General features: G+C 37.7%; 1 protein-coding gene across 3 annotated transcripts; it reads left to right on the forward strand.

Annotated features, from left to right (window-relative positions):
- The first annotated feature begins 1318 nt into the window (after positions 1 to 1318).
- Positions 1319 to 23315, forward strand: slc38a9 (solute carrier family 38 member 9). Of its 3 annotated transcripts, none has more exons than XM_063477931.1 (16): positions 1319 to 1437; positions 1606 to 1677; positions 4704 to 4847; positions 6380 to 6509; positions 7814 to 7932; positions 8063 to 8126; positions 8287 to 8380; positions 10320 to 10490; positions 10961 to 11020; positions 11451 to 11657; positions 12452 to 12559; positions 14007 to 14113; positions 14252 to 14365; positions 15875 to 16023; positions 20607 to 20696; positions 21722 to 23315. In XM_063477931.1, exons 3-16 carry the CDS (start codon positions 4750 to 4752, stop codon positions 21885 to 21887), a joined length of 1677 nt encoding a protein of 558 aa, XP_063334001.1. In that variant the 5' UTR covers positions 1319 to 1437; positions 1606 to 1677; positions 4704 to 4749; the 3' UTR covers positions 21888 to 23315. The 3 variants fall into 3 exon arrangements, with proteins under 3 accessions (XP_063334001.1, XP_063334002.1, XP_063334003.1); XM_063477932.1 differs by having other exon boundaries at positions 1319 to 1415; XM_063477933.1 differs by having other exon boundaries at positions 1398 to 1431.
- Positions 23316 to 23834: the final 519 nt, after the last annotated feature.

Here is a 23834-nt window from a genome sequence, read left to right on the forward strand (position 1 = left end):
CAGGATTATTAATGGTTTCAGTTTTTATTTTAAGAATCAATCCAGCACTATACCACACTGTTATAAAAAGTTTCAAGTAAATTTATATTTGATCATATCTTCCCAACTTATTAAAGGTCATGCGTTATTTCAAACTGCTACATACTGTAATGCTTTGCATTTCACATTACACACTGTTGCACCGGGCAACAATCGAACGTGAACATGCAGTAGAAACATCAGCTTGCAGATTCTCCTTAGAAAACACAATCAATAGTGTGTTTTCCTTGGAGCACACATACTCTTGATAATATTGCTTCACATCAGTTGCTTCAGTGTCACATGAAATCTTGCAAATCTGCAAACAAGAAGGATAGATCCCAGTAGGAGACCAAAAATACAATCTTTGTGCTTTTTGAGAAGATAGTTTGTTTTCATGAGAAAAATGTTTGTATCAAATATCTTGCACACAGAAGTTTATTTACCACTGTCAAACAAGGTTTAAATGTTTCAGTGTTTAAGAATATAGATGACTGGAAATGGGAGTAATTTCACATTGACAGATAAGAATCTATAAAGTATCTTGGTGTCTTTAAGTCTTTGTGTCAGAAGGCTGAAAAGACCAAAATACAACTCTGGGCTCAGATGCAGACTTGAAACAACTCTAGTTGATGCAAAAACTTTAGTGAACCATTTGACTTTCAGAAACCAGCTTACCAATAGAGAGAGCAGCGTTAATTTTGAATCATTCTAACCTGATGCACATCCTTTTCATCTCCATTGCTCTTTCTAGTCAATCTGTAAAAGTCCTTTTCCATTCACCATGTAGTTTCCTGGGGCAGTGTCAAAATGAGACATTGCCCTGGCCTCAGACCAATCTGACCAAAATCAAGTGCTAAATTTCAAGTACTGTTGCGACAACAATTATTTGCAGTCACTGGCCATTAACTTCTAAAGAGTTGTCATTCTCAAACCTTAAATGGCCCAGTTCTCATAGACAATAACTGGAAGCAATACAGGCTCAAGCACATGAAAGTTTGAGTTGATATTATTTATTAAACTGAGAATCAGATTTAATTACTCATTACACCTTCACTCAACTGATGGTCCCTGAATGCCTCTAATAAATAATGTGGCCCACTTTAACCCTTTGTTCTTGCTGGGCATAACCAGGCTTGGCAAGCTGTTTGAAAAATTTATAAGCAAACATTAAATGGTTTATGTTGCATCAGAAGTCCAGAAACGTGGTGCACCACTGTAGAAAATATACAGCAAGTTTAATTCTGCTGCCGTTAGGGGGCGCCCCCTAACGGCAGCAAGTAGAAGAAGAAGAGGAAGGTGGAGGGCGGCATAGCGTTCGAAGAGTAGTCCGGCCTAAATGCATACGAAGAAGAAGAGGAACAGGAAGAAAACCAACAACATCGTCACTAAGCCCAGTAGGAAGACTGCTGAGTATTTGTAAATTAAGTTCTTCTTCCTCTACGCCGTTGCTCAGCTCATAAGTCGTGTATAATTATTAATTAATTATTTCTTTCCGGAATAATATTTAGCTGATGTCACCGGTGGTGTTAGACTTAAAAATGAATAACAACTGTGTTGATATTTGATTTCGCTTCAACTTTCGAGGTGAAACAATAGCAGAGACAGCAGAACTGAGATGAGCTGAAGACCCGAGGAGAGGACACTTCACTGCAGACTGTGAGTTCTACAAAGAAGCCTGCAAGCCTAGCATGACATCTTTTTTTTTTTTTTTTTAAGAGTTTAGATATGAAACGTTGCCATTCAACTACCAGCCTTTGTTGCACACTCAGCAGTTTCTCTCGTTAAGGTGTTTAAAGTGTCTGAGCTTTATTGTACGTGACTTTGAGTATATGAATCTTTAAAATTTACACTAAGTACGTATCTGTGTAGAAATGTGGTTTCAGAAGGAATTCACTATGGATTATTATATCTCAGTATCGACTTGTTACTTTGTCCAGAGAAATATTTGTGTTGTCACGTGCATGGCGGAACTATATCTATAAGGTTAAGTCGCTAAAGGCAGAACAAAAAGCTCTTCCTTAGAAAATGTGAAATAAGTGTGGCGATTTAATGTAAAACAGAAATTATACAATTCTAAAAAGCTTGAAAATTGATATTTGGTATGAAAACACATTCCAAAGCTCCTCTTTGGATGTCGGCTGCCTTTATTCCATTCTGTTAAGACGATCCTGCACTGCTTCTGTGAGGTCTGTGCTGGAGGTCTGTCCAAGGAGACTTTATGTCCTCTAGAAGTTTATATGAATACTACTTTCTGCTGAGTTTATGAGCTCACTCACTCATTTTGTGTAAAGTAAAAATTAATTGTGTTTGTAATGGTGGCATAGGGGTTAGCATTGTTGTCATGTAAGTCTGTTTTGTAAATCGTGGTCATTCTATATTTCAGAATTGAGGATTACCTGTGAAATTAAATCTCAGCCATTCTCACTGGCTAGTGACATACAGTTTATAAGCCAATGAGAGTGTGGACTAATACGGGGGGTATTAGTCCACACTCTTGGAGGAAGCATTCTTCCTCCAAGAATGCTCATCTTGAAACATCAAACATCGAACTTGAGAAACCAGTAGTTGATGTGCATTTCTTATACTCTATGGTTTGGGATCATTGTGATATTTGAAAAATAAAGCTGTTTATGACGATATAAACCAGGAACCTGAAATTCGGATTCATCAACCTACAAGACCTGTTGTCACTTATTTTTCATGCGGGTTTTGTGTATGTTGGCCTTCCCTTAGGCTTTACTCCTTACTCCTTCCTTAGGAATGGCTTCTTGACAATGATCCTTCCACTGGCTCGTCCCTTGAGTTAGGTGCTTTTGTAATGGGACAATGTTAAGTGGCTTAACAAACAACAAAAAGACATACCTCTGAGAAAGACCAGGTACAAGAATTGAATTAAAAGTGAGTGAAAATGCAGCCAACACCAGAAGAGAAACTTTGAAAGACTTTCAGAAAGCCTGGAGAGTTATTGCTCAAAGAACGTCTGGATCATTGGAAGCAAAATATGAAGAATTGTGGAGTGGCTCAGAAGTTTTATATAGCTGTTGTATGTTGAAGCCTTGAATGGCTTTGAAGCTTCTTCCTCATTTGTCTCTTTATTCAAAAGAGAAATGAGGAAGGAGATGAGTTTCAGGTTTCAAAATTTTGTCATATGCACAGTACTGAGACACACAACACACAACAGATTTTAAAAAAAGAGCTTTAAAAGCTATGTACATATTTATACTACATCAGTTGTATGTACAGCAGACAGCAGTTGGTGTTCAAGACAGCTGTGAGTAGGGCTGTGCGATATGACCAAAATCTCATATCCCGATATTAAGACATCTATCGTCTGATAACGATATAAATCACAAAAATGCAACATTTTCTGTAAATTATGTGAATCTCGGGCAGCTTGACTTGCGTGAAGTGTTTCCAGCTGGGCGTCATGGACCTAGAGTCGAGTGTTTTAACTGATGCGTGAAACTATACATTTTTAGACAGAAGTTGTAACGGCCGCCGTTTCCTTTGTGAGTATTTATTACACGGCGTGCTGCGGGGAAAAGCCTGTTCTAACGTTTGAGTCTAAGGTTTATTTTTTAGCACCTGACGGCTCTTTTTTGCTTCTCATCCGTAAATACTCTGCATCTTTCACGTGATTCAGTTTATTTTGAAAAGTCTCAATAGGATCTTGAGCTTTATTGTGAGAGGTTTATGTGGAAAATAAACAAGCGGACACGCCGTGGTTTTACCGTCGTTGTTGCTAACGACAACGCATAAAAACAAGTGCTTGTCAGTCTGTAGCGTGGTTATATTAAATATAAGAGAAAGAGAGAACTTTAAGAAATTAATATAGCCACTACAGTGACCATCAAAATGATGAAAAAATATTGCCCTAAACAGTTTATTTTACGACACCACGAAACAAACGATAGCGTAAAATGAAACGATAGACGTTTTTATATCGTCATCCGATATATATCGTTATATCGAACAGCCCTAGCTGTGAGAATGCGATTGAGTGTGCAGGAATGTAGATTGAGGTAATCTGAGGTTATAAACTCCTGTCATGTGTTTTGGAGTCTAATGTCATTGAGTTCTTTAGTCTACAGGTCCTAGATTTCACACTTCTATACCTGCAGCCTCAGGGTAGAAGTGTGAACAGACTTTGTCGAGGGTCATGTGGGTTTTGCGATAGTTGATCCTCTGCAGAGAGGGCAGTGGACTCCTAATGACCTTTACAGCAATCTTCACTCTACAGGCGTTTGCAGTTCATAGCATTGGCAATGCTGTGCTGCAGCAGATTCACGCTCTTGCGGGTACTCTGCTTTCAAAGCTTTAAAATTAACAGAATTTTGACTGTCCAAAGGAAGAGGGGTCCTAATGGGACTGGCTACTGTGTTAAGCCAAGTTACATCCTGGCAGCAACATGAGCCTTGCTTAAAACCGTTTTTGTTGACAGTTTTGAAAAAGACGTTTGCCAAATGAACTATCAATAGTTATTTTTTGCACTGGATTACTTTAATACAGGTTAATTTTTACAAAATGGTGAAGTAAGCACATCTGGAATGTAGACCCACGCATTCAAAAATTACCTTGAAAAATGTTGATCTGCACACAATTAAACAAACAATTGTACTAAACAATATCTTATGTTTGCTGTGGTTGTATGTGTTTAGATTTTGTAACATGTATGCTTCCAGTTAGGTGACACCTGTTGAGAAGCTAGAGCTGCAAGTCAGTAGAATCATGGAGGATGACTCCAGGCCTTTGCTGAGTTCAGAGCAGACTGGAGAGGACTACTTGCAAAGAGACTCTACAAATTCGCTAGACTTGAGAACTAAAAGGTAAATGCTGTGCTAATCAGTACAAAGTATGAATCAGTTTCTCTCTTGCCTGTCACATGCCATAGGTTCATGTTGTTCATTTCATTGCTAGATAATAAACAAGGTGCTTTATTACCTTGACTTCTTGGAATTCACTTAGCAAGCAAATACTAAGATGTTAGTTGTGAGATGTGTGAGTGCTTCATTTTCCTAGCACCATTTCCTGTGTTAGTGAGTTTTAATCCAGTTCACACAATGATTAGAACCTCTCAAATCTCAAATATATTTGCTTTAATGCATGAATTTTCTTAGTCAAGCTACAGTGTGTCACAAAAGTGAGTACACCCCTCACATTTTTGTAGAAATTTTATTATGTCTTTTCATGGGACAACATTGACAATAAGACACTTTGATACAATGTAAAGTAGTCAGTGTACAGCTTGTATAACAGTGTAAATTTGCTGTCACCTAAAAATAACTCAACATACAGCCATTAATGTCTAAACCGCTGGCAACAAAAGTGAGTACACCCCTAAGTGAAAATGTCCAAACTGTCTCCAAAGTGTCAATATTTTGTGTGGCAACCATTATTTTCCAACACTGCCTTTACTCTGGGCATGGAGCTCACTAGAGCTTCACAGGGTCCCACTAGATTCCTCTTGCACTCCTCCATGATGACATCATGGAGCTGGTGGATGCTTGGCCAGCCAAGTACCTTTACCCTGAGTTTATATAGCAAGGCACTGGTCTTTTTGGAGGTGTGTTTGGGGTTGTTTTCATATTGGAACACTGTCCTATGGCCCAGTTTCTGAAGGGAGGGGATCATGCTCTGCTTCAGTATGTCACAGGACATGTTGGCATTTATAGTTACCTCAATTTACTGTAGCCCCCCAGTGCCAGCAGCACCCATGCAGCCCCAAACAATGACATCCCGCGTGCACTCAACTTCTTTGGTCGACCATAGCGAGGTTGTTCTGAGTGGAACCTGTCCAGTCAAACTACAGTATGGTCTTGACCACTGTGCTGCAGCTCAGTTTCAGGGTGTTGACAATATTCTTATAGCCTAGGCCATCTTTATGTAGAGTAACAATTCTTTTTTTCAGATCCTCATAAAATTCTTTGCCATGATGTGCCATGTTAGACTTCCAGTGACCAGTATGAGAGAGTGTGAGAGCACTTAGGGGTGTACTCACTTTTGTTGCCAGAGGTTTATTCAATAATGAAGGTGTCTTGAGTTATTTAGAGGGGACAGCAAATTTACACTGTTTCAAGCTGTACACTGACTACTTTGCATTGTATCAAAGTGCCATATCTTCAATGTTGTCCCATGAAAAGATATAACAAAATATTTACAAAAATGTGGGGTGTGTATTCACTTTTGTGAGAAACTGTGTATAAGGCCTTATCTGATTGTAACATATTACTTACTTACTTACTTTAAATAATATAAAAAATGTAAATTGTGCAAATCCTTACTGTATGCAGTGAAATCAAAGAAATTCTGTGTTTTTACGTGACTTGAAAAATACATGATTTTTATTGACATCTTTCAGGCCTTTCCATGTGGAACGCAAGAACATTATAAATGATGGCCCACAAGAGACAGTATCTGCTGAGGCTGCTGTACTCAACAGCAGATTACACTACTACAGCAGACTCATGGGGTCTTCTGATCGACAATTGGTAGGTCAAGTTTGTTGTCACAACCATGAATGCATAACAATCATAGCTTCTGGGCAAAAAATTTGCCAAGTGCGAACCACTGAAAAAACATGTTTTGACCAACAGATTGGTGACAAATTCAATATTATTAAATACAATTTTAAAAGCATTTATTCATTGCATGGCTATAAACCTAAAAAACGGCAGTGCATTTTGGCATGAAAGCCTTTAGGAAGCCTTGATTATTCTTTGTTATAGACACAGGCATGGAGAGCTGGTGACCGTGTGATTGTAGTAGGGATTCCTAATTTAAAGTTTTCATGGATGAGTGTGTAGGTCAGTTCCTTGATAATTAATATGCAAATTGTCATGACCATTGATCAACAACCACTGATCAAAGACCACTGATCAATTGCCATGAGTACCATTCACAGAGAGTTGGGGAATGGCTGCAATCACAGTATTGTAAATGGTACTCATGACCATTGATCAGCATTCTTTGATCAATGGTCTTTGATCAGTGATCGATCTCAGGCTATATAAATCGGTATTATGGACTGTAATAATTTATATTACTTGAAAGAAGTCATAAGTTTAAGCTGATAACCTTAACTATTGCTTTTAAAGTTCCAAATATTTCGAAGGAAGCCATGATAGATCAATACATTCTGTAACATGTCAGAATGTATTGGAAAATCCACTTGGCTAAATCCACAAAAAGCTGCCCCAAAGCCATAGAGGCAGTACAGGTCAATTGATCACATAGCCTGTCCAAAAAGAAAACAGATCTGTAAAAACTACCAGAGCTCAGAATACAAAGCTACTTGTTCATTTTGAGGCGAGTCATTTTTCCTGCTGCACTGCTACATCAGATCTTGGGATTCTCCCACCTGCCAAGATCCACTTAAAGCCCTGGTTGTCCCATGCAGTGCACCTGTGTCAAAGCATCTGTATTGTTGTTTCTCTTATCATCTGTTTTTATTTTTACTTAAAATAATTTTAATTTGCCTTTCTATTGCTATTATGTTTCCATCCACTGGATATGTTAGCACATAGTTGCTTTTCATTTCGTGAATTCTCACAGAAAAAAAAAAGTTATTGCTACATGGTTATAACTTCAGATTGTAAGGGGTTATCAGCTATCTCCTAATCTTCTTCTTTTCAAAGTTTTGTAGTAACACTGAATTACAAACTGAAGATCTTAAAATGAAGCTAACCTACCTTAATAAGGGGAATGCTATTAAAGTTATCTTTGTAATTCTAAGATGTCATGACATGCACTTTTCTGAAATCTTCACCTTCACCTCTCCGTTTTTCCTCCCTAGAGTCCTCCAGATCACGTGATTCCCCAGCCAGATGAGATCTACATCTACAGTCCACTGGGAACAGCTTTCAAGGTCCCAGGCAGTGACCATACCGCTAAAAACCCCAGTATCATCACCATGTAAGCCCTATCAGCAGTAGTAAAATGTGAAATCCACTGCACAAAGCATGTGAAAGCTACATGCTTTCTTTGTACTTAAGTGGATGCAATTAACTGCTTTGATTTATTTGTTGTTTTTTTTTTGTCCCAGATTTGCAATATGGAACACAATGATGGGCACATCTATACTCAGCATGCCTTGGGGTATAAAGCAGGTGATGTGTTTCAGTTCACATACTTGATGTTTTCAGCTCATTCAAAACCACACCTAAAATCACATAAAAAAACAAACTTTGTTTGCGAGCTTTGTTCAAATAAAGGTTAGTTTAGAGGGCAAAAGCTCAAAATAAATATACAATTTTGACTTTATTTCAGGCTGGTTTCACTCTTGGAGTCTTCATTGTCATCTTCATAGGCCTGCTGATGCTGTATTGTTGTTATATTGTCCTCAAATCACCAAAGTCAATACGTAAGTCATTTTTACAAACTAGGTTTGGGATTAATAGACCAATAATAATATCTTTAGTAGTTTTTGAGATCCGTTAAAGTTTCAAAAAGTGGACAATAGTACCTAGTTCACAATGGTTTGTTTCAGATCTCAAATGCTAGAAAAATATTTTCCATTCCATATTAGTATGCAAAATTAAGGCCAGTGGCAAATTTTCAACATACACATTGTATGGGGTTCTTTGTGAGAGAGCAGTTATGTTTTTTGTTGTTAGCATTTCTTTAATATGTTGTCATTCACTTTAGCATAACTGATTAATTATGCTATTTATAATTTGCAGGCCCAAAAGATAAATTATACCCTTAAATTTAAAAAATAGAGTACCTGTTTATACTAAAAGTAATTGTTTTTTCCCTCTTATTCTCTGCCCAACACTTTTTCAGTGTCTGCATTATAAAGATTTTACAGAATGTTTTGTTCCAGTATCATTCAGAACCTGATCTATACAGCAATTTATTCCCCAAAATGCATGATGAAAACTAATGTATTTATCGGGATTTATCAGAAGTTGTCGTTTATGAAGACAAGTCTGTCTTCTGCAAAGTGTTACATTTTTGGGTGATCACTGTACAGGAATGTCACTGCTGTATTTGCTCTGTTTAATATCAGTCAGAGCCTGATCTATGGAGTATTCCTTACTACTGTAGTTTAAAAGCTTTTACACTCAGTGACCTGAAGACAGCAGCAACAGCTTTCATCTTACCTACTTATAATGTTTCAAACCTGTACTCAAGTCTGCTCTTAGCAGGTGGACATGGAATGTGCTGACTGTATCAGCGAGTCAAAGAAATTCCACCAATTTAACTTGAAAAGCTCTTTCCTTGCTTTGTACATATATCTAGGATATTTCCTGCTGAGTGAAATTGATAACTGGATGAAATGAGAGATTTAAAAAAAATGTATTTGTATAAATATGAGCTAACTACTCATTACATGCGAATGTGCAGTGTTGTTAATACATCTAAACACTTGGTTGCACCGCTATATTTTTGGCACAGTTACAAGAAGTTATTGTTAAGACAGAAGGTACAGAGCAAATGAATTCAGACTAAATAAAATGGTGAAGCTTAACACTGAACTTATCGAACATTATTCCTGAATCAAAAAAAACCAAACAATTTATGCTGCTGCATTTACTAAATGACTTTGCAAAAGAATGTTAGCTCATAAAGTTCATGTTTGTCACCACTGTGTACTATTCAATTCAATTTTTCAATTCAATTTTATTTATATAGCGCCAAATCACAACAAAAGTCGCCTCAAGGCGCTTTATATTGTACAGTAGATAGCACAATAATAAATACAGAGAAAAACCCAACAATCATATGACCCCCTATGAGCAAGCACTTTGGCGACAGTGGGAAGGAAAAACTCCCTTTTAACAGGAAGAAACCTCCGGCAGAACCAGGCTCAGGGAGGGGCGGCCATCTGCTGCAACCGATTGGGGTGAGAGAAGGAAAACAGGATAAAGACATGCTGTGGAAGAGAGACAGAGATTAGTAACAGATATGATTCGATGCAGAGAGGTCGATTAACACATAGTGAGTGAGAAAGGTGACTGGAAAGGAAAAACTCAATGCATCATGGGAATCCCCGGCAGCCTACGTCTATTGCAGCATAACTAAGGGAGGATTCAGGGTCACCTGGTCCAGCCCTAACTATATGCTTTAGCAAAAAGGAAAGTTTTAAGCCTAATCTTGAAAGTAGAGATAGTGTCTGTCTCCCGAATCCAAACTGGAAGCTGGTTCCACAAAAGAGGGGCCTGAAAACTGAAGGCTCTCCCTCCCATTCTACTTTTAAATACTCTAGGAATAACAAGTGGAAAAGCTTTTGTGATATATTAACGTCATATTTGGGAACCAAGTATTTACCTCTGTAATTATTCTTTGTGCTCTCCTAGCCTGTGTGGACACATCAGACTGGGAATTCCCTGATGTTTGTCAGTACTATTTTGGAAAAGTTGGTCAGTGGTCCAGCTTGATGTTCTCTATGGTGTCACTTGTTGGAGCTATGGTAGTCTACTGGGTACTCATGTCCAACTTCCTCTTCAACACTGGACAGTTTATTTACAGTAAGAAACAATGGTTTTATCTGCAAAAGAGTGGAATTATGTCATTCTATACTATTGTTCGACATGTTAATGCTTACTTGTTTATGTTACTATATGTGGAGCACAGTGACTTCAGAAACATTTTAAGCAAAAACGAAACTCACAGCTCTGCAAGCTTTAATTAACTGTGGTAATATGGCACATAGTGTGCCTGATGTTTGTAATAACTTTTTTTTTTCGCTGAGGTTAAGCCATTGGATGATCTAAAAGATATTGTTACACTATTTTTAAATTTCTGTTTAAATACACAGAAATTACCACTCAAGGCAAGACACACTGAGAACATCTCTGAAATTTACACAGAAGACATTTGCATTACACGAAGACATTGTGCAGAAAGATTTAAATTCATTATTTGCTTTATCAAGCTTTTGGCTTTTGCAAGAAGGCTTGTTTCTCTTAACCGATGGCTTCCTCTTCTCTGTCCATAGACCATGTTCACAATATCAACGTGTCAGATTCAGAGTTGGAAACCAATGGCTCAGAAAAAGGTAAGTCACTTGCTCTATGCAAAGTTTCAGCTTTATCATATACCTTTCAAAAAAGTTATAAATTCCAAGTAAATAAATCACATCCAGGGAATCACAAAGTTACTGCTTTGAAAAGAGGACAGAGACCACCTGCATACTAAATATTGTAAAAGTTAAAGCTTTTTGGCCCGTATTTCCAGTCTGTTTTCAGATTTTTATTAAAGTTAGAATTAGTTTTAGAATAAAAGTCTGGGAATTTCTGATGGTTAAATATGCTCCTCACAAAGACCACCAAACAGACAGCGGTTAGGCAAAAAGCAAAAGGAGACTGGAAAAGCATGTGAATGAAAACAAAGATGTACTTTATGCCTTTGATCTGGTGCATTTTATAATTTTGTGTTACCCAGTTAATTAACAGTGTTTGATGATATTCTGTTAATTTGTTCACCAGTCATCTGCCCTTACCCAAATACTAACCCTGGAGGGAACAACACCATCAGCACCCTTTACCTCAGTGACAATGGAAATATGTCTGATGTGAACCCTTTTGAACGCTACTGGAGTAAAACCAACACTGTCCCCTTCTATCTCATCATTCTGCTCCTTCCACTGCTCTGCTTCCGCTCAGCTTCCTTCTTTGCAAGATTCACTTTCCTGGGTAAGACATCAAGAGATTGACTGGAGCCACAGCCACCCCACCCTGGGTGGGAATGTATCAGGATTATCCAGATGGGAAAAAAAAACAAAACAAAAAACGCTTACAGTTTTTTTCAGCATTGTCCACTCATTTATCTTTTAATCCCTGGCTGCTCCAGTCTGCATGCCAAAATATCCTTGAGCAAGATAATCCCAGGTTGCTCTTCAATGCAGCCATCGAAATGTGAGGATGTGTGTGAATGTTAGATAGAAAGTACCGAAGCTTAGAAAAAAACTTCTATGAGTGGGGGAGGCATATTGTAGTATAAAGCACTTTAAGTGCTCGAGTAGAGTAGAAAAGCGCTATATAAGAACCGGTCTATTTACCAAGAGCAGTCGGTTTGTTTTAGATTAGTCAGAAAACTTGGGCTTCGTATATAGTGTGTACTGGAACTTCTTCACTGTTGGCATTTGATTAAAAAGGGGCCAGCATAGAAGCGTATTCTTTTTGTCACATCATTTTGACTGAAGGCTCGAAAAAATGGCTAGATCCTTTTCTTTGTAGACATGGAGTTAAGACTGGTGTCTTCTCATTAAGAATTTCACATTTGCTCAAAGATGAATGAGTGGTGAAGTACAATACTGATTATGGTTTTCCTTTATTCAACATTTGTACTTACTTAAATAAGCATACTCTGATGTGGAGTAGAGATAAGTCAATTCATTGTTAACTGTGGGGCTTGATTAATCTGCTTTCTGTGTTGCATCAGCATTTCATCCATTAATGTATTGATGTCATTCATCCATCTTGTACAGGCACCATATCAGTGGTCTACCTGATTGTATTGGTCACTGTCAAAGCTGTCCGCCTTGGCTTTCACCTGGAATTCCACTGGTTTGACAAAACAGAATTCTATGTTCCAGGTAAAACTGGTGTTAATGCTTCTTTGAGTGTCTTTTAACAGGAATGTAGATGTATATGTAGATATTGGTAACAACCGAAAGAAATGACACCAAAGATGTCCATAAATTGTGTAATAATAGGAAATAACACAGGGAAAAAGCACATGAAGAAAGGGCGGTGCAAAAAGTCATGACACCAGCTGAAAATCAAAATGTTATATTATTGAGGTGCAAAACAGAGGTCCATTGGCTGTATACCTATGGAGCCATGTAATAAGGCATATTATGACCACTGACAGAGCAGGTGAACATTTTATCTTCATAGCTGATATGTAAGAAGCAGGAAAAAACGGAAAGTGTAAGGATTTTGACAAGATTTGATGAGGGCCAAATTGTGATGGCTGCATAACTTGGTCAGAGCATCTCCAAAACTGCATCTTTTGTGGAGGTGTTGTTGGTCTGCAGTAATCAGTATTTATTAAAAGTGGCCCAGTGGTGAACCAGTGACAGGATCATGGGCAGCTAAGGTTCACTAGTGCATGTGGGGAGGGATGGCTGGCCCATGTGGTTTGATCCAACAGTTGAGCTACTGTTGCTCTAATTGCTCAATAACGTAATGCTAGTTCTGATAAAAAGGTGTTAGAATACGCAGTACATTGCAGTTTTCTGCATATGGGGCATATCCTCAGATCAGTCAGAGTGCACATGCTGACACCTGTCCACTGCCAAAAGTGCCAAGAATGGGCATGTGAGATTGAGAACTAGGACATGGAGCACTGGTAGGAGGTTCCCTGATCTGAGGAATCATGTTTTCTTTGACGTGGATGGCTGGGTACATGTGCGTTGCTTCATCCTGCCACCAGGATGAACTATGGGCAGGAGGTAAACCAGCAGAGGCAGTGTGATGGTTTGGCTAATGTTCTGCTGGAAAACCTTGGGTCCTGCCATCCATGTGGATGTTACTTTAATACATACCACCTACCTAAGCATTGTAGACCATGCGTACCCTTTCATGAAAACTATATGAAAACCCTGATTGCTGTGGTGCTTTCAGCAGGACAATGTGTGTTGTCACAAAGCTAAAATGTTTCAGGAATGTTTGAGGAGCACAACAAGAAGTTTGAGGTGTTGACTTGGTTTCCAAATTCCCCAGATCTTAATTTATTCAAGTATTTGTGTGATGTGTTGAACAAGCAAGTCCGATCCATGAAGGCCCCACACTGTAATTTGCAGCAGTTGAAAAATCTGTTGCTAACATCTTGGTGCTAAATAACACAGCACACTTTCAAGGGTCTTGTGGAGTCCATGCCTTGATGGGTGAGGGCTGTTTTGAAAGCATACGGCAGATCAACACAATATTAGGCAGATGGTCATGTTATGCCTGGTGCGTGCGTGCGTGCGTGCGTGCGTGCGTGCTCAGTTTCTTTACATTAACAAATGTATCTATGTTTTAATTATGATCTTTCAGAGTTCAGATTGCTCTTCCCTCAGCTCACTGGTGTTCTCACTCTGGCCTTCTTCATTCACAACTGCATCATCACATTAATGAAGAGCAACAAGGACCAAGAGAACAATGTGAGTGTTATTTATCCATGTTCTTCCAAATATTAGTACTCTTCAAATCTGGTTTTTGCTAAGTAAATTTAGATGACACAATTCAGTCTCAAAAGTTTTAATTCTGATGCATCTAAGCTAAATTTGGTATGTTTTCAGGTGCGCGACCTGTCTGTGGCTTATCTTTTAGTGGGGCTAACCTACCTGTATGTTGGAGTGTTGATCTTTGCTGCTTTTCCCTCTCCTCCTCTCTTTAAAGACTGCATTCAGCCAGTAAGATTTTCACTTTATTGTTATTTTTAAATAATTTTATGTATGCATTTTTTTTTCACCAAAATGCTCATATTTTCCCTATACCCACTACCACTTAAAGATGCAAGTAAACCCTTCGATTTAATAACCGATTAAATGTCTTTTGGCAGCAGCAATCTCAGAAAGTGTATTCAGGTAGCTGTGGTTCAGTACAATGCACTACATTTAGGAGGACTATTCTTCCCTGAAATGAGTCAGTGGAAGCAGATTTTACCATCCATGATGTAGCTGGGTAAAGGGGCCTGTTATTTTCATTGCATTGCATTTTCAATTGCATTTTCATACATTGGGTTATCCCTGAGCAGGGCAAAAGATGGATTGTCTTTGTTGGAAGTGAGTTTATCATAGCTTTGCTATAGTGTTGAAAGGTGTTGATCTGCTGTGTTGTTAAGTCTTTTGAGATATAGCTGGTAAAGGTAGATCATTTCTACACTAATAAACTGGGCTCAGTGGCTAACATGGTTACTACTGGACAATTTTGAAAATGTAGTCACTGTTAACAACCTATACCCATCCTTTACACCACGTTTTTACCTAAGGCAGTGTCACCATGTTTGACTACAGCTGTCACACAGTAGACCTTGAACTACTGTATGACGCTGAGCTTACAGGGGCAACAGAGCAGAACAAAGTTTCAGGTTGTAGTTACAGTCCATCCATGGGAGGACTCTTTAAATTGCTCCAATATGTATTTAAAATAAACATAGTCAATATGTTAGAAGAGAGGGACCATGTGAATTGGTTGTTGTAACTTCTGACTCTAATAAGCTTTTGTTGATGTAATTAACTTACAGGGTTACACACTTTTAATCTACTCTTTGTAAGTGGAATTGTTTTTCAGTATTACCAATTTTTTCATACATTTCAATTTGATTAATGTTAACATGTAACTAAGCATTCACAATGTTTTTTATGTAAATAGATGATTTAAAGAGTATTCCTTCTGTTTGTTTGTTTATTTCCTCATACTGTACACTGACAGCTGAAACAGTTTTGATCTGTTGGGGCATGTACATGTAGCTTTAAATGGTCTTCTGTGGTTTCTGGCATTATTTACTTTATATTTTTGTGTGTATTTACTGGGAAATTCCTGAGTAGTTTCTGTGGTGTATTGGGTTTCCGCTTCCATTAGGTGTGTGGTCTGAAACCATATTTAGATGAAAAGTAGAATCCATACTAAGCCAAGACCCAAGGTATCGCTGCAGAACATTGCACTGGAATGTGTTGGTCAGTATGCTATACATAACATGGCAGCGGTTTTAATCTTGTGGCTAAATGGTGTTTATTCTGACATATCAGTCAATTTGTGTCTGTTTAGATTTAAATATGATTTGCTTTTGTTTGAACCATAACCACAAGAATTTTTTATCAGCTTGTTTCTTCATGGACATGAACATTAAAACCCCTTATTTGCTGATTTCTGGCAAACATAAGTTAGCTTATAAACACTGCACTGCTTTTCTCTCACAGAACTTCCTGGATAACTTCCCCAGCAGTGATATTATGGTGTTTGTGGCTAGGACCTTCTTGCTTTTCCAGATGATTACTGTATACCCCCTGTTGGGTTATCTGGTGCGGGTTCAGATGATGGGTCAACTATTTGGAAATCATTATCCCAGGTAAGAGTAGTGCTTTTTCCATTTAACAGGAAACAAAACAATGCTGATAACTGATCATATTTCCCCCATGTTGCTTTTATTTTAAACAAAAAATGTGATCATTTCTCAATTTAACTGCTTAATTTTGTCCAGTTGTTTTGTCTGCGGTGTGAATAATCAGGCAGTTTTCTGCTGTGGGATGCACTTTGTGCTCCTGTACATAGCTGTAATAAGAGAGTTGCAGTTTCTAATCCAATTGTTATTAATTAAACAAGACTAATAAAAGAAATGACATTGTAACCGAATAAATAAATTAATAAAAAAAACAAAAGCATGTTTCAGATTTCTTAATGTGGCCACTTCTTTGTGTGCCATCTTTTAACGAACTTATGATGTCCTGTAGGGCTGCCACAAACGATTATTTTGATAGTCGACTAGTCACCGATTATTTTTGCGATTAGTCGACTAATCAGATCATGCATCCATTGAACGTAAAACGTACAGCTTATTGCACCAGCAGCATCTGCTCTTATATAACTATCATTAGCTTAGAGCTTTAAGTGTTTAAGGCAGTGGTTCCCAAAGTGTGGGGCCTGCCCCCTAGGGGGGGCGCAGAGCAATTGCAGGGGGGGCGCGGTATGAAGTACCACAAAAAAAAAAAAAAAAAAAAAAGAACTCTGCTAGCTAGCATAATGGACAGGTTTTTGACGGGGCTTGCACACAAACGAAAAGCAGAAGATGAAGCATCACCAAATATGCATACAGACCCACTTCCTTCCAAACCAAAAAGCAGAAAATATGACGAAGCATATCTTGCGCTTGGCTTCACTTGCGCAACGGTGGGTAATGAGGAGAGGCCGCAGTGTGTTGTCTGTCTTAAAGTGCTAGCTAGTGACAGTTTAAAGCCTAACAAGCTAAGATGCCACTTGGAGACAAAACATCCAGAGCACAAAGACAAATCAGTAGACTTTTTCAGACAAAAACTTCGAAATTGTCGTGGTCAACAGCATCACTTTACTAAAGCTGCATCTGTTTCGGCAAATGCTCTCCTCTGCTCCTATAAAGTTGCCTACCGAGTGGCTCAGTGTAAAAAGCCGCCCACAATTGCAGAGGAATTAATACTTCCCTGTGCTATGGATATGGTTTCAACTATGATTGACGACGCAGCAGCCAGCAAACTACGGGATATTCCTCTGTCCAATAATACCATCGGCAGGCGCATTTATGATATCTCAAAGGACATAGAGGAGCAACTTAATCATAAGGTGCGTGACAGCCGCTTTTCTCTGCAGATGGATGAAGCGACTGATAGTGACAAAGACTGCTTACTGATAACGTATGTCAGATTCATTGATGGAGATGAGATGAGGGAGGAATTACTTTTCTGCAAAGAAGTTTCTACCAGAGCCACTCCAGAAGAACTGTTTAAAATCATAGACTCTTACTTGAAAGAGGCCGAGCTGAAATGGGAGGACTGTGTGGGGATTTGCACAGACGGGGCGCAGGCTATGGCTGGGAAACGAGGAGGGCTGCAAGTGCTCATCAAGCGCGTCTCCCCCAATGTGCAGTGGACGCACTGTATGATACTTACCTCTGATTCAACTAAGAGGCTGCAGTTTAATTCAAAGACCCTGGCTGCATTTTGGATTGGAGTGGACAAAGATTACCCACTGCTGGGTAAGAGAGCCCTGGCAATACTTCTTCCTTTTACCACATCCTACTTATGCGAGGTAGGCTTTTCTGCTGTGGCTTCAATCAAGACGAAGTACAGATCAAGGCTGGACATTGAAAATGAACTCAGAGTGTCTGTCTCAAAACTGCAACCCAGGTTTGAGAAGATCTGCAGCAACAGGCAGGCTCACACCAGTCACTGAATAGATGTGAGGATTAAATGTGGGTTCTTTTTGCAACAAACCTTTAATTTTTTTTATTTTTCCTCTCAGGGAGTTGTTCATATTTGTAAACCCATTTTGCACAGAGAGGCATTTAAAAAAATACGAGGCAGTTTTCAATATTTTTGCACTGGAAAAAAAAAAACAACTACACAAAAAATATTATACGATAAAGATGGTTTGTTTTTCTGTTATTTCAAAGAGGTAGTAGTTTATTTTATTTCAACCTGTAATTTATTACTGTTAACATTCATTTCCTCAATTGTTTACAAAAGGTTTTGAGGTGGGAAATAAACAGGAATGAAGTTTGAAAACAAAATATGGGTGTGTGTGTGATTGAAAGTTGTGTCTGTTGGGGGGGGGGGGCGCGAAGATCTTCTTGTGAAACAAAGGGGGGCCCAGCAAAAAAAGTTTGGGAACCACTGGTTTAAGATATGTGCTAACTAAAAATAAAAACAAGATGATAGTTTATTAAATTTAAATGAAATTTGCAGATTGTTTCGGTTAAGTTTAATAAACTCCTTGTTATCTAAAATATAACGGGACATCGGAGTATATTCTCGAGCATCTCACACTTCTGATAATCAGTTGTCTGCTTGACGTTTATTCAGCTGTGTAAAAACTATAACTTTAATCTCAGCCAAACCGATTTACTCAGGAACAAATAAAATACTGAAAAAAGCCAAACAATAACATTTTTAAGTTATCTAAGTGACTCATATATCATGTTTAACCTGAGTAGTGAAAGACAGCGGTGGGTTTGAAAACAATTTGCCGGGAGTCCACTGTTCTCACGGGCTCTAGTGAGGCTTGCCCCCGGCTCGCTATCGAGCTAGTGGGTAACAGACGTCTCCGAAAACGTCGGAGCGCTTTTGAAAATATGTGGTGTCTTGATAAACTGAGCAGATATTTGAAGTTTACACAGCTACATTCTCGCCTGAAAATATGTTAAACGTTTATTTTGTGACCCAGAAAGAATAATAAGATATTAAAACTAACTAGCTGCCGCCATTGTTGGAAACTGAGCAGGGCCGCGCTATGAATTCTGGGACACAGTTTCTTCTTCTGGGTTTAACGGCAGCTGGCATCCTTGTACATGCAGTGCTGCCATCTTCGGTTTCATTCCGTTATTACACTCTTAAATCCTACTACTTATTCCTGCGTCTTTTGGGATCTTACAAAGCTTCAAACGATGCATCGACTATTAAATTAGTCGTCGACGATTTTGATAGTCGACGTAATCGTGACTAGTCGACCAATCGTGGCAGCCCTAATGTCCTGTAGTGCTGGGCGATATGACGATATATATCGTGTGGACGATAGAAAAGTGTCTGTCGTGCCATTTGTCTTCTATCGTTTATATCGTACTAACCCAAATTTTATAAATTATTACATAAAATATATAATTAACCCTTTACAACCGGTCGGAGCAGGCACACTCCGTTTTACCTAACTATTTTTAAATCCCTGTAGAACTGGAACCACGTAAGGTAGCGCAATATTTTATTTTTTTTTTTGCATGTGAAACCGGAGGAGTTGTACTTACATCTTATGCCATTAGCTTGTCCAAGGTCACGGTTTCCTTCCACATATAACTTTGCAAAAATTGCATAAGAAGCACTTGCAGCAACAAAAACATAATATTCCAAACTTGCAGCAACAAAAAGATAATATTCCAGAAACACGCTTTGCCAACGTTCATAAGACTTCCTACGTTGGCATATACGTCAGCGCGAACTATCGCATGTCTGCCATTACCTGCCCGAAACCGGAAGTGACGTCATTTTCGCGAAAGGGCCTTATAAGCCTATGTTGGTGTTTTTAAAAGACATGTTTGACTTTATGCTTTTCTGTATCGTTTCTGGGATGCTTAGAACTCAAACTACACTGTTGGAAATAGTTTATTTTGATGCATTATAATATTTATTTTCATTTTTCCTGTAGTATATAAAAATTAGTGTATCTCAAAAATAAAACTATGAAGACACTCAAAATAAATTTCTCGTGGTTGGAAACTTTTGTATTTACAGTTTTGAGGGATACACCTCTTAATTTTTTTTAAACTAGAAATATATGTAAAAAACAAAACAAAAACGATTTTCAATTTTTTTGTAGTTTATTGCACTACAAGTTTTTGCAATTTATGTAGTTACTATGGACTTAATGCATACATATTATTAAAATTTGGGCTATAACGGTTGTATTGATATATGGAAACTTGAAATACTCCCACAAGTGGCACTACAGCATGTAAAAACATAAAGATAAGCTCTGGGGGACTTGGTTCTATGGTAGGTCTTAAAGGGTTAAATAGCCTGTGGCAAATATATTAGTGTTGTCTTCTCAATATACATGCTCTTAACGTTATGCAAGAAAAAATAAAGTATAAAAAAAAAGATATTTTTCGCAAAGAAACTCCGTCTCGTGGTTTGCGAGCTGGTGCTGCTGTACGTGCACCCGGATTTGCGACATACTTTACGGTAACTCAAAACAAAGACTGCACCCTCGGCACTCGCTGTTTACAGACTGCGTACTTTCTAGATGACCACAGGTCAGGTCATATATCGTGATATATATCGTTATCGTGATATAAAATAATTCATATCGTGATAAATATTTTTTCCATATCGCCCAGCACTAATGTCCTGGGTAAACAGCGATCGATGACTTGCCTGTAAGCAATTTATAGTTTGTTATATTGTTTTTCTTTAGTTTCCTTCATGTTCTGATACTGAACATCTTAATTGTTGGAGCTGGTGTCCTGATGGCCACACTTTATCCCAATATAGGATCCATCATACGGTAAGTATGAAATTGTTTTGCATTCACTTATGTGAAGAGAAACAGTCTAATTAGTCTTAGTTTAATAATTTAGCTTGAATAACATTTCATAAAGTAGACTGACTGTGTGGCTATTGAGGTATTTGATATTAAAGACTACATTGGTCATACTTGAATGAAAAATAAATGAAATAGATTGTTATAATAATGGCAATAAGTGGATGACTAACTTAATAAAATAAAATTCAATAAACAGATCTATATTTGTATTTTTGAAAAATAGTCACAGAATAAGCTTTTCCAATTGTTGTCGTACCCTCGAAGCGCTTTGGGTATAAAGTAGAACAGCACTATATAAGAATCAGTCATTTTACCCTAAAGTTAATTTACAGATAATAAAAGGCTAAAAAAAAAAAAGAAAAAAAAAGGTCATTATAATATAGAAATGAACAATAAAATCAAGGCATAAACCCTAAGAAATGGTATGAAAAATGTGACAGTTAATAAATAAAAAAAAATACATAAATAAAACTGTTCTGATAGTTCCAGGTTTGAATTAGAATTGAATGTCTTTGTTCAAATACATATAAATAACTAAGTTCAAGATTCTGAGAAAGGCAGACCACTGAGTTGTAAAATATTTGCAGTTACATTTATGTCCTGTCTAAAAAGAAAAAATGAAATTACACTATACCCTGTGGATATGTAGATATAAGGTATAGGTATAATTATGCATCTAAGATGTTTTGTGCATAAACTGAATTATAAACTATGTTTTGATCTTTCTTTGAAAGTTTTTACTTTAGAACAAACAACACTAAATGGCAATACGCCAGCGTTTAAATCAGTGGCCAAAAGGTAAACCTGTGTTAGCATTGAAGTTCATCCTTACCTATGCAAGGAAGAAAAGAAACAAAGTCTAATCTAAATTCAAGTATGTTTCCTTTTTTTTGTCGTGGCCATTGTTGTTTAGCATACTAGTTGGCTCCTTGTAATGGTGTAGTGATTGCTGAGTAGTGGTTTTAACTTTGTGTTCCTCTTTGCAGGTTTTCTGGAGCAATTTGTGGATTGGCGTTAGTGTTTGTATTTCCTGCATTAGTCCACATGATCACCCTGAGACGACAGGGGATGCTGAGGTGGAAGTCAGCGATTTCCCACAGTTTACTAATCTTACTTGGTGTGGCCAACCTGGTGGCTCAGTTTTTCATGTAGTAGTGGCTAGTTAATCTTTCAGAATTAAGATTAATAAACATGAAGAAGAATTCAGCTGACAATCTGACATTATTTGAAGAAACTTTAAGTGTGAAGGCAGATGAATCAAATCAGCTACTCAGATTAATGTTTGTGGTAGTTAAATTGGCTATCACAAGAAGTTACAGTTGAATATTGGGGCAGTAATACAGTTTAATAACAGGAATTCAGTGTTTTTGTTCATTTTTATTTTCTTCATGTTATCCAGCCTTTTTTTCTTTGATCACATCTTCTTCTGATATTTGTTCACAAACTGTAGTTTCAACAGACAATTTCAAGAGATGCCCTGCTAGTCGTATACCATATTGTAAACTGTGTTGAAACACAGATGTGTCAGATGGGTGTGAGCATTTTATTAATGGGTTTATGGTTACCATACATAATTTTTTTGGCAACAGTTTCCCTGGAAAAAGCCAAGGGCTTTTAGCTCTCTATAGTTCCTCAACTGTAACTTGATAGAGCTGGATTACAGCAGTCACAGTTATAGCTTGCTGATAATAACTATCAAGTATAGACTAGCTATTTTTTATTAAAATTATAAATAACATCTGGCTCAACCATAGGATAATTAATTGCTGTCTTGATTAGTTTTAAATATATACTATATTTTACTAATGATTGGAAACTAAAGGGATGATGTGCGTGGAAAGAGTCTGTATTAACTTTAGTTTTCACGTTATTTTTAATCATCAGTATCAGTGTGAAAAATAATTTTGGTTTGAGGCAAATTTTAGTACTGTGGGCATTATTATCTGTAATACTACATTCACTGAGGTCACATGGGGATCAAGATGCACTGTGGTAAAAAGCAAGCAATAGCTCAGTATTAATAATTGTTATAGCAGGGTAATATTAGACTATTAATAACTAGTTTTGCCTCATAGGCATCTTTGTATGTTACCCATGCCCATAGCTTTTGGCCCCTTCTTTCACATTTTAGTCTAATATGTTTCAGCCATAACATGTGTTGATACAAGCTGTTACTTGGTTTATACCTTGGTATTTCTCATGCTATTATGTGAGTATTGCACTGTTTAGACATTACACCAGTATTATCATGTTAATACTGAGCTGTTATTAAGTCCTGTCATAATAGTGAACAAAATTATAAATATCAATGTGGGGTTTTCAGATTGGTTCAGAGTGATTTCCCTTTCCACACAGCAAAAATGAACAGAAATGTTGGGTGTGAGGGAAGATAAGGTGCTGCGAAAGTCACCTGTACAAATCAGTCAAACTTTTTAGGTGTTTGGTTTATTTTATTATTATGAGGTTTGTTGTTTTTTTTCTGTAGCCCACAAACCAAAATCTGATTTATTTTTCTCCACACTTTGTATTATTTGATAATCTTTAAATGGATACAGCTGAAGACTTTTTCTATCAGTGTACACTAAATAAAGCTTAATTGAAATGAATGCCTTTGTCTTTGCACCAAGTACAAACAGTTTCCATTCATTTTCTTTCGGTTATCTAATTCAGAGTTGCAGGGGGGAGGGGGCCAAGCCTATTACAGCTGTCACAGGGTAAGAGGCCAAAGTTGATATACTAATCTAAAATGGTATAAAGTAAGTAGACATGTTTACTGTAAATAGCTGGCTAATAATTGATTCTGTCGCCCTCTATACACACACAGACACACACACACACAAGTCATTAAAGTGCAAGGCAGATGTTATGATTTCATACTGTTACCCATTTGTGTCTATTCAGTTATTACCCATTCACCTGAGTCTAGTAACTGAGGATGATGAAATCATCCATTGCTAAAGAATGAAGTCAGCTGTGATTTGGTGTTTCCTTTTTGAGAAAAATCCTCCCCAGTGTCTCCCTCCTGTCGCTTCTCCATTCATTCATCCATCCATTCTCCAGTCATTCTAAAACTGTGGTACATGGGCTCCCTCTAGTGGT

The sequence above is a fragment of the Pelmatolapia mariae genome, linkage group LG7 (assembly GCF_036321145.2).
Source record: "Pelmatolapia mariae isolate MD_Pm_ZW linkage group LG7, Pm_UMD_F_2, whole genome shotgun sequence".
NCBI lineage: Eukaryota > Metazoa > Chordata > Actinopteri > Cichliformes > Cichlidae > Pelmatolapia > Pelmatolapia mariae.